The 21,603-nt window shown below is 43.5% G+C and overlaps 1 protein-coding gene across 50 annotated transcripts in view; it reads right to left on the reverse strand.

Moving 5' to 3' along the window:
• Positions 1-21,603, reverse strand: part of Sorbs1 (sorbin and SH3 domain containing 1) — a 223,819-nt gene that overhangs the window by 40,521 nt on the left and 161,695 nt on the right. For 43 of the 50 annotated variants that reach the window (XM_076920874.1, XM_076920776.1, XM_076920646.1 and 40 more), the window contains 6 exons: positions 21,387-21,516; positions 19,056-19,170; positions 13,729-13,812; positions 10,061-10,126; positions 9,423-9,524; positions 5,684-5,733 (listed from right to left, as the gene is read on the reverse strand). In XM_076920874.1, coding sequence (XP_076776989.1) covers positions 5,684-5,733; positions 9,423-9,524; positions 10,061-10,126; positions 13,729-13,812; positions 19,056-19,170; positions 21,387-21,516 — 547 coding nt within the window. The remainder of the gene's footprint in view (positions 1-5,683; positions 5,734-9,422; positions 9,525-10,060; positions 10,127-13,728; positions 13,813-19,055; positions 19,171-21,386; positions 21,517-21,603) is intronic. The other 7 variants (XM_076920661.1, XM_076920803.1, XM_076920767.1 and 4 more) reach the window with 5 other exon arrangements.

The following is a 21,603-nucleotide window of genomic DNA, read 5'->3' on the forward strand; positions in this document are numbered from 1 at the left end:
ATGGATGAAAGATATTTTCCTTTCTCAGCCGAAACAGAAAAAAAAAAAAAAAAAAAAAAAAAGTCACTGGAACCTAAAGGATGAGAAAACCACATCTCAAGGCTGAGAAACATGCAAACAAAGGAAGTGCCAAGCAGCCTTCTGGGTTCACCTGTTGGTGAAAACTCAGAGAATCAGGCTGGACTGACCTATTTCTAAGAGCCCATGGACTAGACCACCCAGGAGGACACCCAGTGAATGTTCCTACCGAATAAAAGGCTACATTTTCTAAAGGTAAAAGTTGGCATGTGGGCTGATTAATGATATGTCTCAATATGTAAAACCATGAATTTAGAAATTCCTTTTTAAAAAAAAAGTTCATTTAGAGATCCTGACTCCTATTCATTCTTTTTAGATTTAGCAGAGTCCTAGGGACTCTGCGCCTTTAAACAAAGGCAGTCTCCACTCTGGTCCTCAGTTTCCTCTTTGGAGCAATGAAACACATGACTCATCCTTAGGGGAGCTGTTGGAGACAGTGTCTTTAAAAACATGTGTTGACGCTCACGGATACTGCTCTTAAATAAAGTGCCTCAGTGTACCTCATTTATGGCACGCACACGTGCACACACACACACATATATATACACATATACACACACATACACATATATATTATATATGGGAAGTTCATCTAAATTGGCTTTTAAACTCTGGGTTTCCCAGTTAAAAAAAAAATCAGTGTAGCACCACTCATTTCCTGATCTGAAACCTGACCACAGTGTGCCTGGAGGGACCATTCATACCTCCAGAGAAAAGGACTTGGCTTTCCTAGCTAGGCTCAGGAGTCAGGCTTGAGGCTTTTGGGCCACAGTGCATGCTCATAAACACTCCACCCTTTCACCCCAAGATTCTGATTAAAAAAAAAAAAAAAAACAAAAAAAACAAACCAGCTCCCATTAAAAATGGTGAACCCAGAAGGTGGTTCTATAAGTACCACTTTCAAAAAGGTGCACATTCCTCTAAACTGGCTGTTAAACTTTGGGTTTCCTAATTAAAGGTCAGTGTAACACCCCATTTCTCCCTTTTGTACAACCCCCAACTGCAAGGCTATCCACATGTAACTGTCCTTTGTCTTTGTTGGCCCCCAGCTAAGGGGACTGAGGACTTGGGTGTGAGGCTGGCCCTTGGTGTTGGTGGGTAACTTGGACGACTTCCACCTGCCGCCTGTGTGTTCTGAATCCCTTCAGCCTCAGTCAGAGCTTCAGCCCACCTTTAGTCTCTTACAGCTGCCTGGCCTCACCTACCTCAGCAGCCCTCAGCACTCCCCCACCCAGGCTGCCTGATCTGTGTCCCACCCCTTTCTTCCTGCTTCCCACAGAGCCACAAGCCAGCACTCAGGAAACCTGGGAATGCAGTTGCTACAGCCAAATGTTTTCTTAGTGATACCAAAGCTGACAAAAGAATGTTTTCCCCAAATGCTTGAGGTACACTGAGGCACCTTATTTAAGAGCAGTATCTGAGAGTGTCAACACATGTTTTTAAAGATACTGTCTCCAACAGCTCCCCTTAGGATGGCTCATTTGTTCCATTGCTCCAAAGAGGAAACTGAGGACCAGAGTGGAGACTGCTTTAAGGGCACAGAGTTCCTAGGACTTTGCTAAATCTAAAAAGATCAGAACTGAGAGAAGTCACACCGGCTCCTTGGCTAAATGATGGAGATACAACCAGAATTAGCAGCCACTGACATTAAAACAAAACCGTCAAGTTTGGAAGCTCAGCTCTGAGAAGCTTGTGTTGAGTCAGATCTGGGTCAGACTGAGCTGGGACACAGGGCAGAGAACTGAGCCTCTGTGAGAAGCAGAGCTGGCCAACGGGTTTTAAGAGGTTTCAACAAAACCACACTCACTGGAAGGATAAAGTGAGAGATCACTTTGAGTCAGTTACTTCCATGTGCTAACAGAAGTCTGGGGGCAGTGGACAGGGTACCTTCCATGTGTGCTAACAGAGGTCTGGGGGCAGTGGACAGGGTGCCTTCCATGTGTGCTAACAGAGGTCTGGGGGCAGTGGACAGGGTACCTTCCATGTGTGCTAACAGAGGTCTGGGGGCAGTGGACAGGGTACCTTCCATGTGTGCTAACAGAGGTCTGGGGGCAGTGGACAGGGTACCTTCCATGTGTGCTAACAGAGGTCTGGGGGCAGTGGACAGGGTGCCTTCCATGTGTGCTAACAGAGGTCTGGGGGCAGTGGACAGGGTGCCTTCCATGTGTGCTAACAGAGGTCTGGGGGCAGTGGACAGGGTGCCTTCCATGTGTGCTAACAGAGGTCTGGGGGCAGTGGACAGGGTACTGAAAAACCAGATTCCAACAAAGAACTCACATGCTAAGATGCACTCTTGCTTGAGTTTTTTTTAAAAGCTTGAAAATAAGATGATTCCGATTCCTTCGTTTGTAACATTTACACTAGTGGCGAGACTCCCTGGTTGTCTTGTCGCTTCCCTACCACTTACCTAAAGTCCTGTAACATGTGACCCCTCCCAGCGTCTAGCCCCAACTCCCTGCAATCACCCTGCTATCCTATCTAAAAAAGACACACGGCAATCCAGCATGTGGAGATTTGCTAGACAGGTTTTTACTGAGCACCTTCTATGTGTCAATCAGTCTCATAGGTAGAAAGATTAAACAAGGGACATAACTGACCAAAGTTTCTAGCCCAGGAGAGATGGCTTAGCAGTTAAGAGCATATGCCCAGCCTTGCTGAAGACCTGAGTTCAGCTTCCAGTACTTCAGGAAGCTCACAACTGCCTGTAACTCCAGCTCCGGGGGATGCAACCCCACTTCTCATCACCAAGGACACTGAATTCTCATACACATCCTCTCACACAGATACACACACACACACACATATATATAATTTTTAAAAAATCTTAAATCTTTCCTGGTCAAAATCAATGGATTACTTTTCGAGAAAAGCAGGCATTTGTCATGAATGTAGCTTTGTGGGCGGGGAGTCTATACAGTTTTCTAGAGGTTCCATCTTACACAAAAAATTCATTTCTTTAAAAAAGTTATAATGTTTCTGTTACTCGGTTTTTCTTTTTTGTTCTTTTTTCTCTATAAAGCCTTCCTTGATCTCTCTTCCTCCAGTCAGTGAGAGGAGCCTGCCCGCTTCTGGATCTCAGCATCACGTATGCCACACTGGATTCAAGTTACCACTAACAAATCCGCTTCACATTCTACAATGAATCCAGCAGCTTGCTGGTTAATCTTCCTAAGCCTGGTGCCCGGTAAGCTGGAGGAATAAAGGACCCTAAATCCAAACGCCTATGCACACAGGCTTATGGTCTATTTTTACAGGGCTGGGGAATCTCTGGTGTTTTATATAGTTCTTCAGGTTGTGTTTTGTTCTCAGACCAAGGAAGCTGTTCTCTGTGGGTTCAGAAAGAGCAGCTTTTCCTTGAGTGCCACCTGCTGGCCGAACAGAGTAAAGCTCTTTCGGTTAGGTGAAAACAGCTTTAATGTGCAGAAATGATAAATGGTGGTTAGATGAAAATTACAAACTTAAAGGTCTAGAGACAGCTGGAGAATAAAACATTCAACCAGACATACACTGTGACAGTGACTCAAAATGCTAGTACCGCAAAGACTGGCTTACATTGTATCCAACAGCTCAAAATTGGCTTTATTACACTTTCGGCTACATTATTACTAAGTTTGAATCTGTATAGTTTAGATGAGGTGCTACTACTGGCACCTGACCCAGAGTGGCACTGCTCCAACTCTGGGTAGAGCACTCACACATCAGCTATGGGACTGTGGGCAGAACGCTGTGCTAGTGTGTCCATTTCCTCACGTGTACACTGGGGCTGACGGTTATATCTGCACCCGGGATGCTCAGAGGAAAACAATGTGAAGAGGACCTGGTACACAGTAAGTGCTCAATAAACTTAAAAGTATGTCATTTGAGATGTGTTCTTAACCCCAGTGGATCACCACAGTTATGATTTACTCTCCCAAACACTTTTAACCCCCTTACACATACTTCATTCCTCTGCCACTTTGTCTTTCATTTACTCTACTCATTTTGTGGAGGTGAGAGGATCCCCAGAACAGTCAAGGGACCGTACCAAAATTCCTATCGTGATAAGGAGCGCTGGCAAATCTAAGGAATTTGCTGAGTTGGCCACTCAGGCAGTAAGGCAGACTTCTCTGAGCAGTTCTGGGAGAAGGGATGAAGAGTCAGAGGGAAAGCCAGGGAGCAATGGTTAACATGAAGCAACCCTGAGGCAAAACAGGCAGGGATTTTTTTTTCCTTCTTTTCTGTATTTTTTTTTAGCTGCTGGTCAGAACTTATGCTTTTACACTCCCTAACTAACTTAAACTCCCTAATTTCCTCCCTTTTCAAAAGCTCCTGTGCTGGCCGCAGGCTGCCTGCTGCCGGGGCTGACCTGTGACTGCCTCTCTCAAGCAGCATAGCCTTTATTCCTTCTCCCTCCTCCTCCTTCCAGGCAGCTACAGACTGACAGCCTGCCTGGCCCTGGTTCTCCTTTTATGTTCTAAAAAGCAGTCCTCAAACTTCTATAGGTTTTTATTTGTTTGGTTTTGGTTTTAAAGATTTCTTTTATTTATATGAATACACTGTAGCTGTCTTCAGACACACCAGAAGAGGGCATCAGATCCCATTACAGATGGTTGTGAGCCGCCATGCAGTTGCTGAGAATTGAACTCAGGACCTCTGGAAAAGCAGTTAATGCTCTTAACCACTGAGCCATCCCTCCAGCCCCCTCGAACTTCTATAGGTATATCCATTCTTAAACTCTTTTATTAATGAAATTAATGAACCAAGAAGGGACCCTAATTTCCAAGGTATCATATGGTAGTTCTGCTAGGATACCCAAGATTTCCATCTTTTTCCACTTCTTGCCTTTTAATTCACTGTCAGAGAAAATAAACTCATCTCTGTGCTCCTAGTATCAGTTACTCCACAAAGAAGTGAATGGGGCATTGTGCAGCCAAATTCCTAAGAATTGGCAGAATAAAAAGAAAATCTATGTTCACGTGAAAATCTAGGCCCTATATCCTTCATGGCAGGACTGGCTATCTGCCCCTGTATCTTTATTCTAGATCTGGTACATCCTAGCTCCAGTCCCTTCCCCCAGGGATCCACTGAGGGAAAGTTTGATCCAATAAGATGGCTAAGCAAACAGAAGCAGCCACTGTGCAAACCTTCTGAGCCGACAGATCCGACAGATTCCCAGGGTTCCCGATGAGAAGAAAACTCCCAGAGCTTGTGCTCTGACTTCCATAGGCATAACTACAACTCACAGACATATACTCACACATCCATGTGCACAGAACAGAAAATTACAATAAATGCAGACAAATAACTTCACATTACAAAGATGAAGACATCAACCTGGGGTAAAGCTATCAAACGTAACACAAATCTCTGTAAAATTAATTTGTAGAAAAAGAAGAGAACCAAAGAAAAGTGATTTGAAAACCATAATACCATCAAACTACTGGAAGACAAAGTCCAAACCATGTGACAGCCCACTGCCATGATCCCTCCCCAGGGCCAAAGCCTTTACTGCCTACCAGGGGACATCACAAGACAGATACAGACCAGGGTCCAAACCACCAGCTGTTCTCACTCTTGTCTAGCCCTTGATGGGTTGAGCCATGATAACATAGGAGTGACTACTTACTATCCAGGAGGCTCTGATGTAATGTCTGGAGTCGGGCTGACTGCTGAGCTCTGTAAAAGTCAAAAAGAAAGAACAATGTAAAAAGAAAAAAAATAATACAAAGATTGATGTTAATTCACAGGTTGCAAAGCAAGAGGAAGAAGACAGGCCACTTCAGTTTGGTCATGTAGAAAATGCCTTTGGGGGACAAGAGTCTTGGACACAAAGACTTTGGGGCTAGGAAAGATTTATGGGCCCTAGGCTCTCATATTTTGCCTCACATAAGATTCAGCCACAAGCATCGGGAGCCTGGAGGTGGACTTCAGCTCACACTTATCCTCATCTGCAACCCCAGGGAGCAGAAGCCCGGTCACCTATCTTGCCCAATCCTCAGATGCTCTGCTAAGGCCATTGTAACTCCTTTCATGTACCACAAACGCCACATCCAAGAGCAGCACGCAATACTAGGGAGAGACTGAATTCTAAAAAGCATTTTAAGATGACCACACCATATTTACATAATTCATTTATGCCTATGCACTGAGAAATGTAAAATGAGACACAATTTCACAAAATGCACTAACCACACTGTCAGTACAGGTTGGGAGATGCTTCCTGAAATGACAGGCTACTAACAAAAGGAAAAATCAACCCAGGGCTACTAGAGATCAGAAGCAATATAATCACACAATTCAGAGGTGCTTTTGTAGTGGAGGAAAAAATTGTCAAGGGTTCAGTGTATTTGTGTGAAATAAATCAGTGTAGTAGTTAACTTTTACAGATATTCCTATTTGATAATGACTATCATCTCTACTAGTAACCACTGAAGGAGAACAAACTACCTGGAGGAGAGACATTTAGGAAAAAGAAAGAAACGGAAAATGGAGGAGGAGGCTGTTGGATTAGGGAAGAGGAGGTGACAGGGAGGGGAGGTGGCTTCACTGGTGGCTCCTCACTCAGCCTGCGGCTTGCAGAAATACCCAGCTCCAACATTCTGGGTCCATCTCCTAAGAGGCCCTGCTATCTCAGGATGAGGGGTGCCTTCCTTTTGGTCCAAAGCCATTACTTCTTAGACAGGCTCCGCTCATTCCTCTCAGCATCCTGTGGCCCACCTCCCGTCATGAGGCTCCTACCTTGTGGCATTCCCCCATTCTGGGATTCTACTATTGAAGAGCTTGCCGGCATCTCCATCACTGAAAACTCCTTCTGGGGTCCTCAGCATCCCTCCCTGTCTTCTCCTTCCCCTTTTCCTATGGGTCCTCAATAATGCCACATCCCTGCAGGATTTGCTGATTCCTTTTCACAAACTCTAATGCCCAGAAACCAAGGTCAGTATGAATTTCTATAACCCATTCCATGGATCTGCCCTAGGATTTTATCTTTTTAAACTATATATTCACGGTGTGAGGTAAAGTATGTGTGTCGTGGTGTCGTGTGGAGGCCAGAGGACAGCTTTGTCATTTCTCTTTCCAGCTACTCCATCTGGTTCCAGGGATGGGACTGCGGTGGTCACAGTTATACAGCAAGCAGTGTCACTCACCGAGGCACCCTGACATCCCCCAAATCTCTTTCTTCAGATCTCCTGAAGCAGCTGGGTTATTCTGCCTTTCTCCTCTTGCTCCATCATGCATTCCTCCATCTCTGAACTGTCCTTCCTGTGCTTCCTCGTGTCTTGTTAATGCCATCCAGCATCCTAGTGGATGGACAACTATTGGTCCCTACCTCTCTCAGTCCTTGATTTGCTACCACGTCTTCACTGACTCCCCCACAATCACCTCCCTGGAGGCAACTCTGAGATTTATTTTAAAGCACTTGCCTGCTTCCTAAGATCTAGTCTTATGGTCTCTATTGCCTTCTCAACATCCCTACCCGATCCATGGAGCCAAATACCTGAAACCAACTCCATGATTTTACCTCTACAGTGAGTCCCTCTCTAGCTTCCTTCAACATTACTAATATCCTTAACCGTCTGGCTGTCTACTCCAAACCCTAAGGTCACAGCTTTTCCTTCCCCCAGCTCATCTCTCATTTCTTACACCAAGTACTTAAGCTACCCCACTGAAACTCACCGGGCAGCCTCTCCTCCCCGCCCCCCTTTGTTGGTGCTTCTACAGTGTGGACTCCCGCCATGGTCTTAAACTACGCAGTGCCCCATCCCACCATTTCCACCCAAGATTTCTAGTGGAGCTGATCTGTCCTATCCATTTGAACATGTACCTTCTATGTTTCCCTAGTGCCTCAAAATAGATATGGACTCGACAGTCGCATCCTGAAGGCAGTCTCAGAGGTGTGTGTGTGTGTGTGTGTGTGTGTGTGTGTGTGTGTGTGTGTAACTACTGTGAGCATGCTTCACTAACAACCAAAGAGAATGGACTTCCTTGCACCATGGCGCCCCTGGCAGGGGTTGGGGCTCTAACTGAAGTACGGAGCTGTCAGCTCTGGCTGAGCCCCCATCTCTGCATGAGCTGCAGATGTTTGTCTACCATGAAAGCATCTCTTGATTCATTTTGGCCAGCCTGTTACAACACGTCTCACCAGCATGTCGGCCAGGCCATTGTTATTAGGACAGATCCACAGCCATGACTCGTATTCCAGAATAGGCTGGGGTAGTTTCTTCCTTGAATCTTCAATCCTACAGTGGTTATACTAGGTCTCAGTACACTCTCACCCTGGTTAGAAACCCAGCATCCCACTCCACCTTCCTCCACCCCAATCACCTGGATGTATGACAATTTACCTCTTTATCTCTTTTTAGTTCTGAGGGAGAAGGGCCTACCCACTGCTGTCTTCTTCATCCTTTTGAAGTTCTATGTATCAAGGAGGCAGCCATGACTAGCACAGCTCAATGACTTCCCAGTCTTTTATCCCAGAGCCGCAGGAGGCACCATAAGACCCTGCTTTCTCTGCCCTTTCCTGGGCTTGGGTCTCTAACCTTGCACCAGTAGTCTCAATACTGTTTGCATCTAGCACAGATCCATTATCAAGTACACACGGCCTCCCACAGTTTGTGGCCCTTCCTGGCCACTATAGCAATGTCCACATAAAGTCATTCTTTTCTCATTAGAATCTCTTCAGTTTTGTCAGGGAACCCAAAGCACACTTCAGCAAACATTCAGCTTCTCCTAGAAGCCTGTTTACCTTGGACTGGCTCTCCCTTTCCCCTTCCTACCTTTTAACCACATACATTTTAACACAGGCCCAGTTTCAAATGCTCGTATCCAGGCTGTTTGATATCTAGAGTGTTTTCTGTTGTGAACTTGCTGACCTTTAAGATGACAAATGCCATTGCTCTGACAATGCTTAGCCCAGTTACTACTGCTGTGTCTATGTCAAAATGACCTCTGAGGCTGGCATCTCCCAGGGCGGAAAAAAAAAAAAAGAAAAGAAAAACCGGCTCCCCAAATAGCACTTCTTCTCAAAGAAGGCAAAGGAAAGAAGTTTTAAAAGGTCATCAAAAAAAAAATATATATATATATATGGGACACTGTGGGTAGGGGAGAATTCAAATCATCAACCATCCTGTGTGTATTTGAAAGACACTTTAAGGAATATGGCAAGTTCCAAAGGGTTCCAAACAAAAAAATGACCCGGTGGTGGGTGTGTGGGGGTGTGTGGTATATGTGTGTATAAATGGAAAGCCGTGCATCTTAGTGCTAGCAGCATCACCCTGTCATCTCCACAACATAAAAACCAAAGAACAAAGAAGAAAACAAAGCACAGCATGAGAAGGAACTGACAGCAAGAGAAAAACTGGAAATACCTGTGGCGAGTTTGCACTGGGTGATTTATTAACCGTCTCCACTTTCTCTAAATCTGCCTCTAACTCTGCTTGGCAGAAGCTGAGATCTTTTTCTAGATTAGTCTGGTTCAAGAAAGAAAAGATGAGAAAGAATGTTTTAGTCTAGAGAAAAGAAGAAGGAATGGAGGGTTAAGTTTGAAAAATGAATTTGTTTTTAGTGTCATATTTTAATAGGGTCATGGTGGCCTGACTCAATCACAAGGGCTCACTAGAAATTAGTTTAAAGACGTGAACACAGAAAGAGCAACATTAGGCAGGTTCAAGGAAATCCTGAGTAACAGAGCTTCAGACATCTATTCTACGTCTAATGAGAACTACAAATGCCACAAAAACCTACCTGCGAGGAAAGGTCTGCTTCCTCTGTGTCAGAGTATAGTGACTGTGACAAGAGTTGTTTTAAAGCAAAACAAACAAACCTCTAAACATTAGTACATGTCTCACGGACTTTATTAAATAGTTTTATCACCAGGCCAAACAAGTTACTAAGTTTAGAAAAAAAAAAAAAAAAGATTTAAGAAAAGAACACAAACCCACAACACACTCACGGCACCCAAAGCTAGAGATGTAGCGCACAGTCCGAGGAGAAGGCACAGAATTACCTTTCTATCCTCTCTAGGAAGGATAGAGCAGTCTCCAGGAGTATAGTCCCATATCTTTTTGGGAGGCTGACGGGAAGCAGAGGAGGAAATGAAGAAATGAGCATAAAGACATAAAGACAAACATGGGGGCTCAAACAAAGAGGGGCACGCCAGGAACCGGACCAACACAGAAAGGTGAACTCAAAGCAAAGGACTGTGATCCTGGCTGGGGACACAAAGCTGTCTGCCCCAGGGGGACCTGAAATCACTAGCTAGGACGTATATATTTCAAGAGTGAATCAATAAATCCTCAATAGTAAATTTTAAATTAAAAAGGGAAAACACACCAATAACGAATTTAAACAAATTAGAAAGTCTAATTCTTTCTTGTTCTCTTCAAACAAAGACTGACCCTGGAGATTTTCACATTTTTTGAAATAGTCTTTCCTACTACAGAAAAAATCCACTGCATGTTAATAAATGCATAAATCTGTAAGTTTGGCCAATAGAGGCTAACGTTAAGAAGTGACCCTCTGGTTTGTAGGATTCAATGGCATTCAGAGTGGAATTCAAATAGTGCATGTGACTATTTCATACTTTCTGCTAAACTGGCCTTTCGCAATGTAAGTAGAGTTAGGTAACGCCACTAACACTAGAGGCATGCTCCACCCCTAGCAGATCAGAGGTCACCATGTTTGCTTTACCCCTTCACGGACAATCAGTGAGCTGAAAATCTGCCAGGAGAATGCTGTGAGCTTAACAAGGGTGTGTGTGGAGTGAGAGCCAAGCAAACTTCCAGAAACTTCTAACTCTCAACTTCTCTCTCTCAGAGTAAACTCTCTGACTGTGCCTGTAGACACTTGAGATCTACCATAGTACGACCTCCGGGGAGACCAGACACAGATCATCGAAAGCGCTGCAGGCGGATTGCATGCAAGTTTCACATCCCTTAACTCTACAGAAGCATTCGAGGGATTATTATTGAGAAACACTGCCTTGAGCTTGTGGCTAGACAGCAAATCAGTTTCTGTAGAAACTGGAAGGAAGGGAAGAGTAAAAGGTGGGTCCTCTTGTTCCCTGCACTACCTTTCCAAAAGAAAAGCAAACTGACTCTGGCTGTATGGCAGCAGCAGGTCTTCCACGCATGGGAGGCCTGTGTTCTGCCAAGTCAGCGATAGAGCAGCAACCGTTCATTTTTAGTGCTTTATTCACTCAATGGCTGTCTGGGAAGCAGACTTTTTAACATGTGTTATCCCCACACCTTTCTTACTTTGTCACAAAATTCCATAAGCGAGTGTCTACAAATTAAATTTGCTTCAAATAATCACCCCACCCCCCGATGGTCCCTGATGCCTTAACTTATTGTTATTTCATGGTGACTTACTGAGGTCACCGATCAGGATCTTGTTGCAAATTTTCTGTTCTTTTTGAGCTTCATAAGGGGAGGCTCAGCGAGAAAAAGGAGCTCAGCAGCTGTTAGTACCAACATTCTAGGGGTGTTACTAGGAGTCAGAGCTCTAAATTAAAGTAAGAACAACAGAAACAAAGTATCGATGACAACCTGTGTCGTGTGTGATTGGCAGACTCCTGAATGGCTAACGCATCTTCCAAACCATCTGCCACAGCTTACGGCTTTGCCACAGCAGTGCACTCTTTGGCCCATTGTAATTAGAATAGGAGAGAAGGGAACCTCACACTCCCACCTCCTCCCTAAATTCTGTTGATTCAACTTAATAACAAGCCCACCCTGGAGATGTCTCAGGCCATATGTAAAGGTTCTTCCACTGAGGTTCCTGGAGAAGTGGCCCCTGTTCTTTTGACAAATCTTCAAAAGATAAGGCTATGCAAAAAGGAATCCCCAAGAGAAAGAATTATTTGACACATGGTCTGTGTCTTCCATGTTTACATAGGTGAGTTACACTTTTTGGCTAATCTCTTAATTTACCAAATTATTCTCAGGACCTGTTTACTAAAGGCTGGGACTCTGAAGTATTGCCTAATATCAACGAAACTTGTTTGCAATGACAGATTTATGAAAATCTATCACTAGTAATAAACTAGGAAGGAAGGTTCCGTAACTTTTGCAAAAACTTAGTATTTGAGATTAAACTGGTTTAGTTACTTAATAGACGAGGGGATAGCTAGCAATCTGCAGATCCTGAAATGGATTTCGAAAATCACTGGCATGGATTCCTGAGAAAGGACCTGAAGATGAGTATCTCCTGCTTTCCATGAGGACAATACATTATCACTGCTGCACACAGCAATCAGTGCTTCAGAGGAGACCACGTATAAATACGTGTCCAATAATTGAGCAGGTCTTAAGGAAAAGGATTAGGAAACTGTTCAGTTTATTGCATGTGGAAAGATTGTATATTAAATTTGTTGTCTAAATAGTGAACAGTAAAAAAGGGGAGAGAGAAAAGAGAAGAAACGAGTTGTGCATTGTGCTCTGGGGGGGGGGGGAAGAGACTAGTGTAGTTGGGCTAGGCACATTCTCTCCACTGCCCCTAGGTGGCGCTCATCAACAACAGATTAAAGGGAAGAGGCGCAATGATTGCATCCAGGAGGGCCCAGAAAGGAGGATACCTGTTCTACACACAGAATGCTGGCAGCTGGGCACTCCTAACTTTCAAGCTCAGCATCGTTAAGCCAAACCAGCAATTCCAAAGTGCCATTCTGAATTGCCTGTCTTCATCTTAATAAAAACTACACAGCATGGAACTTAACATTTCAATGAACTATAAAATCAGTTCCTATCTGCCGATAAAACCACCATCCAATGCTCAAACCAATGGTTAGAGTCTCATACTCACGTCTAATGTTTATTTTTCTAGGTATAATTCTTCCATCTATAATTTTCTTTTGCAGTTATAGTTGGGAATTCAAAGTAACTACAGTTTTCAAGTCTATCACCATGAGAATCTAAAGTAACTACAGATTTAAAGTGTATCACCTCCAGTGGAGGGACTAGTTTAGATTGTCCTGTTTGAAACTTGTCTGGGCATAGGACTAAACAACCACTCCACCCACCAAAGAAAATTCAGAAATACCTCAAGGAAGCTGCTGAACACTAAATTTTCTCGAGTTCTACCCTCCCTTCCAAACAATACTAGCCCAACTCAGAAAAAAAAAAAAAAAAAAAAAGGCATCCCTAAAAGATGTCTTTAACTGGGCAGAACTGGGGTTATATCTGCACAGGTAGGTGGCCTTTTTTGTCTTTTTTTTTTTCCGTAGTCAGACATGTGCCTTGCATGCATGCTTTTAAAAAAAAAAAAAGTGACATGAGGCACTGTAACCCCACCCTTCCCAGTGACACATTTCTCCACCTGTCTTCATATACCTTAATGACTGGTGAAAGTAGTGACTGTGTGGCAGAAAAAAAATACCACCCACCAGGTATGTGATACTTGTTGGAGGTGCCAGAGAGAGTTCCTATGACAAATAATGCCCTGGTCACACTCTGGATGTTCTAGGAAGGTGTACCTCAGAGCTCACTGTCCCCTCTTGGTGAATGGAGGAAAACCTACCGGCTGTAGTGAGATACCACAATCTGACTATTGATAGTTATCACAGCTGCTCCCGCTACTGACTCCCTCACACAGACCTGATTGTGTAGCAGCAGCAGCACCAAGGCACCAACAGCATCATTTCACAGGGTGTATAACCACTGAAGCTATTACACTTACCGGTTTCCCAAACTCCAATTCCGAAAAGAATTTATACCAAGGTTCATTCTTTAAATCTATCTCTTCTGGGCTTATATCCCGACTCTATAAGGGTTGGTGACAGGGAATGAAAGAAAGAGAAGGATAACATTATGTAAAAGATTACATAGGAACAGGCCAGTAGAGATGCAGCAGCTCTGGGTTACACAGTGCCTGCTTCAACAGCAGGGACTGTCCAGTTTTACTGACACCAGAAAAACAGGGAAACTGAGGTAGGGAGCCGTGAAGTATTTGTTTTCAGTCCAAAAGCAGAGGCAGATGGACTAGACATATAGGACTCAGACCACACTGCGACCCAGCACCACACAGCTAAATATGGGCAGAGCAGTATTCTTAATCATTTCAGCACTTAATCAGAGAAAACAAAGTCCTTATTTCCTCTTGCCAAAAAAAAAAAAAAAAAAATTAACTGTAAACACATCAACTGGTGAGCACACCAAACATTCAGTATCTATGTCAGAATAAAGCAAACGGTTTTTATGGGCCAGGACGGTTTTAGTACTTATTTGCAAGGCTGCCCTAAGGTTTTCAAAATAAATGCAGATATCGACACTTTATAAAAGCCAACTGGTTAATACTGCATCTTTAATGGCACATGAATAGGTGAGATACCATGTGTCATACACGGCAAAGTGAAAATGATGTCAGTCAAAATAGAGGACACAAGGGGAAACCATTGTAAACAAGCATCGTGGGGTGAGTACAGACAGCAAACACTCTGTGTTCTCACAAATAAATGTTAAAGGATCGAGGAAACAAGTGACAGAAAAGCTGGACAGGACGGAGAACAGAACGGGGAGAAAACTTCCAGAGTTAGATCCCTCACTGCCGTTACACTAAGATGAGTCACGAAGACGGATAATTTGATCCTGTAATTTAATACTTCGTCAGATATGTGTTAAAGTTCTGGCACTTTACCTACTTTTGGAAAACACTAAAAATGGATGATAAGAAATCAAATCAAGCTTTCTAATATGAGGAGATAGGTTCACTGTTTGAGTTCAGGGTTTGCTTAAGTTCATATGTTCTTAATAACTCTGAGAATTACAAAAGATTGAGATGTGATTTTTTTAATAACAACCTGAAATACAAAAATGTACAGTTTTTTCTGAGGTTGAAAATGTCACACAAGAAACTTAGCTACCTCATGGCCATAGGTAGATGGCACAGAACAGCCTGCTACCAGCCCCACCTACAGGTCTTCAGCACTTCTGCACCCCAGAGTAGTCCTTCCCAGATGTACTAACACCACTAAGACAGTTTTCAAATCTCTCTGCAAGCAGCAAACTGTCTGAGTGACTTTACCCAGCCCTTCTTCCAAATTCCCTGGAGATACCTGCCATTTGTCGATTCCTGCTGTTAAAGGTAAAAGATATGGACACTTGTCAGAGACTTTAACTGAAATATGATTTGAAATTACAGGGGAATACCGTCCTCTTGCATCTAGATCAGCTTCCTCTAGAGTTTCCATCCTGAAGGAAAAAGCCTGCCCATCTAGACAGAAATAGTGTCTGGTGTGTGTGTGTCTGTGTGTGTGTGTGTACAAGTGTGTTTACATATCTATGCACATGTATGTTTATATCAGAGGAAAACTTTAAGTGAAAGTTCCTGAGCAGTCAGCCACCTTGTTTTCTGAACCAGGGTCTTTCAGTCACTCAGGGCTTGCCAAATGGGCTAGGCTGGCTGGCCAGCAAGTCCGAAGGATCTGCCTGGTTCTCCCTCTCCAGGGCTGGGACTGTAAGCACAACCACCAAGCCTGCTTCTTTTACTCTTTTTCTGGGAACTGAGCTCAGTGCTTTAGCACCTGACCAAGCCGAGCATTCTCTCCAGCCTGGCATCTGCCTTTATTCGGTGAAAAGCAGCACAAGGGCCACAAACCCCAAGCCATTTGGGAATGACGGCTTAGACACTGGCTAATTCTACAACCTAGAATGATGTGTTTTCATGAAGCCTACTTCATATTTGTTATTCTTACAAAGACTATTTATAAACCATTCCCTGGGAATAGGTTTGGGTTTTTTTTTTTTTTTTTTTTTTTTTTTTTTTAAATAAAATGTACTAACATATCAACTCTTTTGGAAAGCTGCCCAAGAGTTACAATATTTACAGCCTTGAAAGAATTAACTCTTGAATGCTGTTTGCAGGATAGTTGGCTGCCAAGGCTAGTGCTGAGTAAAGAAAAGGTTACACTAAATAACTTAGATAAAAAAGCCTCAGTTCTTTGAGCTGCCCAGACATCAAGGTAAAAGGTATTACCCATAGTACTTTGCTAGGTGTAACTGAGCAGCATCCAATCAAGGGACAGACTAAGAACAGACACCCCTACTAGAAGCAAAGAGGGAGCCCTGTTCCCATAGCCATGGCACTTCCACAGTGCCAGGCTCTGGTCTTTGCTGCTGTGGGCTGCTCTTTTTCCAGCTTGATAAAATCCACGGAAAGGGTAAGTGGCTTGCCAGGAAAGTGTCACCTCCTCAAAGACGTTGGTGCTTGAACAGGAGCCAGAGACCAGCTTCAAATTTCAATTAAGTAGCTCATGTGAACATGGTGTGTTCTCATACACCATGCTTTATAATTTTCATGGTTCTTACACCCATATTACTCCCCCGGCCACATCACCTGGTCCTCCACCAGGCTAGAGAGCCAGATAGTATTTCTACTCACAAGCGAAAGCCTTGCGGTTCAAGGAGGTTTAATGACTACCTGAAGGCACACAGCAGAGGCAGGATCAGAACCCAGAGCTCAGACCTTCCATGACTTGTCCAGAACTCTGTAAACTATACTGTATTCCCGTTCACTCTCCTACTGAGAGGGCCGGAGAGGCAGAGCTGGGCAAAACCCTTGTTCACACTTCCATGTTCACTTTGTGCCTGTGATTACTGTCTCAATGTCTATCCCAGCTACCACACACCTGTGGAATATAAACCCCAACATCTAGCCCAGGGGCTCAGCATGAAAAAGCTATATCTATATATTAGTTAAATGAAGCTCATGTCCTATGGGAGATTTCAGCAAAGGAAAAAAAATGTATAAAGGAGTAACACCTAGACAGACATTCCTGACAGCAGGGATCAAACAATAAATCTCTAAGTCCAAGGCCGGAGAGAAAAGGTTGAATACAGATAGGGAACAAGGAGTATTTAGACCTTTATGAATATGCCAAACAGGTGAGCAGGTCCTCAAGGATGAGAGTCACCTGGGATTCCGAAGGTCATAGTGTTTTATGGGTTTGGGTAGTGTGAGCAGGCTCCAGGGCAAGAGGAGCCCCCAGAGCCGATATAATTTAACATTCTTCCTGATGGTATCAATACGCTGTGCCTGGGCCCATTCCTTGAATTGGCAGAATTAAGCAGGCTTGAGCACCTCAAATGGAAGAAAAAGTGGGGTTTCTCGTTCTTCATGAAGAGACCAATAAAACTAAAAAAAAAAAAAAAAATCTAACTTAGAGTTTACATCTGTCACCCGTTTACACGTTTAATAATGAAATGATTCTTCAGCTCTCTCTAAAAAGTATATGAATGGGGGTAGTGCTGAAATCCTAGCCAGCCAGATAATACCAAAAGGCAAGGCTCATACTGAAAGGCTCACATTGAAATTCACAGAGCAGCTTTTCTGTTCACGTGATTAAAATAGCAGGATTTAAAAAAAGATCTAACATAATGGACCAATTCAGCCACTGTCAAAAAAATTAAGATTCAACTGAAACTCCTCTCTAAAATTGACAACTTCTCTTTAAAAGGAGGGAGCTAACTGGGGTGAAAGGCACTGAATTAAACTGCTGGACAGGTGCCCACATGCCACTACGGGTGGGACTCAGGCCTGGAGCATTACAGAGGAGCTCCTGTACTGAGACACCAGATGGTGTTCTGCTGTTCTTGTGGGCAGTGTCCACCACTCCAAAAATGGTCATCATGAGGCACTGAGGGACACTGCCCAGCACTTACAAAAAATAATCCCAGTGATCCCACCAAAGGAGGAAACAAAATAATGTCGTTTTCCTAGTTCTGCATAGAGGTGAAACAACTAAGACCAAGAGAAGGAAGTGGAAACAATGACATTAAGAAGGGTGTGACTTCAGAAAAGGCCAGGGCAATCTATGAAAGGCCACTGCCTAAATAAAAGCACCCAAGAGTCTCCAGAATCCCTGAAATCACTTGCTAATTGCTAAAGAGTATGGCTTTCTTTCCAGGAACCCTTGGGTTGAAGACTGCCATGCACATTTATTATGTCTGGGATACTTCCTGTAGGCAGACAACTCCCACTGAAGCGGGAAACAGAAGGAAGTCATTCAGCTTGCCTTTCATTCTCTGCTTCCAATACCCATGGCGCCCAGCAAACTCAAAGAATGATAATTCTAAAGGCATTTCTGTGAACTGATGACCTGTTCCTAATTAAAATTACTCAGCACTTATAAAGACATCACATCTCATTTCAGTAAAAGTCAAATCAATTATCCCTTAAAAACACATAGAAGGCAGGCTAACCGTTCTTAAGGAGACTTTTCTCCACCCTGCTATCCAGCCAGAGGGCTCTGGCGCTGATGCGGCTTTAGAGAATCTGTTTAACCACTTTCCAAAATTTGAGCCAGCTTCTTCTAATGAAGAATAAAGGGTAAATGAAAGGAAACAGGATTGGCATATATGAAACTAATCAGTTTGTAAAGTCTTCCTATTTGGCAGAAGTGGCTACTTTTCCATGGCAGCTTGGAATTTCCACACATTTTTTTCTAGAGACGTGAATTTGTGTAAAAGACAATAAGCCAAACTGATTTTTATGTTAGTTCTCAATACTTTGCCAATCAAAGACCGAAGACCTAAAGATAAAAAAAATCTAACAATCTGGGTTTTACCCCAAGTTAAAACATTCTATTGGTTATTTATCTTTAAATGATTTTAATGCTAAACTGGTCATTTCTGTAATATTCACCCATTTCAAACCAGAATTGCCTACAAAAATAAAATCCTTTACTCAATAAGTTTGACAAAGTAGTACATTTTTTCCCTTAAAAAAAAAAATAAGTGAGATCAGTCGCTGTTAGTAGAAAATTAAAATGAGTTAAACCACACACCAATGGAACGACAGAGCCACAAAAAAACAAACAAACAAACAAAAAAAAAAAACCAGTTTTTTATAAGCAGACTTGGGACTAACTTATGAAAACCTGCAGAAATGCAAAGGGTGAAAATATTTCAACTCTTCATTGTTCTACACAAAACCAGCCTATCTCAAGTGGGGGAAGAATATGCTCCAGCTACACAAGAGACACAAAAGACCTTTCATATGCACATTACCATCTTCTCATTGGTCAGGACTGAAGACTTGCCCGGCTGATATTCATAAATGCTTTTGGGCTCTGCTCGGTATTTTCTCGTATCCACTTTCTTATCTGGAGGCTCCCAGTCGTTTCTGTAAAAGGAAAAATCCTATTTTTATGAAAATAGCACCAGCTTCCCACGAGGTCCGAACCTGGTTGGCTGTTGTCTTGATCAAAGAATTTGTATATCCACAGCATAAAACTGGAATCGAGGCCCAATTAAATCTCCGTCTTGGCTCACAAGGGGCATGGGGTACCCTGGGCACAAAACCTGGCAGCAGGATATGGAGATGGAGGAGGGAGGATGGGGAATGAAGCAGGGGTTGTCCTAGAAAAAGTCCTCTTGCCTCTTAAGACTGTAACATTCCCCAAACACGCCTGAACTCCTACCCAATTTATGCAGAGCACAAATACAGGTCCTGGAGCCGCCAGACTATGGTTCAAACCCTAGCCACCCAGGTGATCTGAGTGCTGTAGGAACTCCTGGAGCACTAGCTTGTCTGACTGTTAGCTGATGAGGACCTCTGTGGCAGCATGCCAGGTCCAAAGCAGCCCTCAGTAAGCACCGACTGTGTGCCCTGTGTTCTTTCCTATTCTGTGCCTGAACCTGCTACAGGCTAATCTCGGTTTGGGTCAAAGGGTGTTTTGTTTTGTTTTTAATTTATTATTTGTCTGTGTGCTGGCTAATTTTATGTCAACGTGACACAAGCTAGAGTAGTCTGAAAGGAGGAAACCTCAATCGAGAAAATGACTCCATCAGATCCAGGTACATGGCATTTTCTTAATAAATGTCAGGGAAGGGCCCAGCCCATTGTAGGTGAGGCCATCCCTGTGCTGGTGGTCCCTAGTTCTATAAGAAAGCAGGCCAGTAAGGAGTATTCTTCCATGACTCTGATTCAGCTCCTGCCTCCAGGATCCTGCCCTGCTTTTAGTTCCTGCCCTCACCGGTTTTGATGAACTGTTATATGGAACTGTGAGTGAAATCAACCCCTTCCTCCCCAAGATGCTTTTGGTCATGGTGTTCTATTACAGCAATAGTAACCCCTAAGACCGTGTGTGTGTGTGTGTGTGTGTGTGTGTGTGTGTGTGTGTGTGTGTGGTGTGTGTTTTACAAAAATCAAATTCGGGTCAAGCTTGGTGCCAAGCACCTTCACCTGTCAAGCCCCCTTATCAGCCCTGGTTTGGATTTTCAGCCTGACATCCAAGAGATGGGATTTCAAAGGATGAATGAATCTTTACAAATGTCTGCAAACTTTTTATGCAGGAACACTGCTGCACTTTTGCACTATGGTTACATTTTGTTTTTCACGAAAGGTTAAAACTTTCTGGAAGATAGAACAATGATTTGTATAGTCTTCTGTAAAGTCAGGTTCGATCTGCACAGAATGTGCCCAGTAGGTGCTTACTGGATACACGTATAATTTCATGGCATATTCAGCACTCCTATTTTTTTTTATTAATTATCAGACTCATCAGGTAGATGTATCAGGCACATGTGGGGCTTTTAAAACAGCCATTCACTTGCCCATGGAGATACAAAGGTATGAAACTGGATGTGAGTTTAAGAAAAAATAGTAAGTTTCATCTGCTTAGACTTTTTAGTTTGTAGAGATTGGGGCCAGAAAACACAGGGGACACCTGTCCAGGGGACAGCAGACGATTACTCCATGAGGCATTTATGTCAATACATGTTATATCAGTAAATTGACTTACAGAATATAAGCTGCATTTTACTATTGCAGTCTTTGCTACAAGTATGTAAATGAACTTCCAAGTCAAGAGTTTTCTTATAACAGAGCCCCATGGTACAGGCCTGTAGAGCCAAATGCTTGTAGGCTGAGGGAGGAGGGCCGAGAGTTCAAGCCCTGCTTCGGCTACATACAGAGCAAGTTCAAAGTTCTCCTGGACAACTTATTGAGATGCTGTCTCAAAGGAAAAAGTGAAAGAAAAGGACCAAAGATGAGCTCCATGAGAGAGCGCCTGCCTAGTGTGCATGAAGACTCTGAGTTCATTACTAACACTACAATCGTTTTTAATTGAATAGAGAAGAGGTTATAGTAATTATCGTTGACATTAATTACGCCCATGCTTCGAGCCAGGCCTGGACAGGAAGGTCAAGTGCAATCTCTTCTTTTATCCTTGCAGAGGACTCATAATGTCTTTATCCTCAGTTCACAGGTAAGGATATGGAGACTCAGATTAAGTTGCTGCTGACAGGTGACCTGGCAAGGATTCAAGTTTCTTGTTCCTAACAAAGGAGGCTCCTGGGATTCAGACACTGGGGATGAGCATCTAAGAAAGCACTTACCTCTCTGGGCTGGACTTGAGTGAGGAGGAGCGGGCTGGGAGGGGGAGTGTAGCAGACCTCTTAACCACTTTCTCCCCGTCAATGTAGTTCATCTCACTTTTTGAGCGAGGCACAGAAAGGGGAGACTTTGCTGGAGAAAGTATGCACAAAATACTTTAGGCTCAGATGAAAACTAAACCCTGAAGCTGTCACTGTTCCCCCACTTCCTCCCCCACAA

This window comes from Arvicanthis niloticus, chromosome 1, assembly GCF_011762505.2.
Source record: "Arvicanthis niloticus isolate mArvNil1 chromosome 1, mArvNil1.pat.X, whole genome shotgun sequence".
In the NCBI taxonomy this organism is placed as follows: domain Eukaryota; kingdom Metazoa; phylum Chordata; class Mammalia; order Rodentia; family Muridae; genus Arvicanthis; species Arvicanthis niloticus.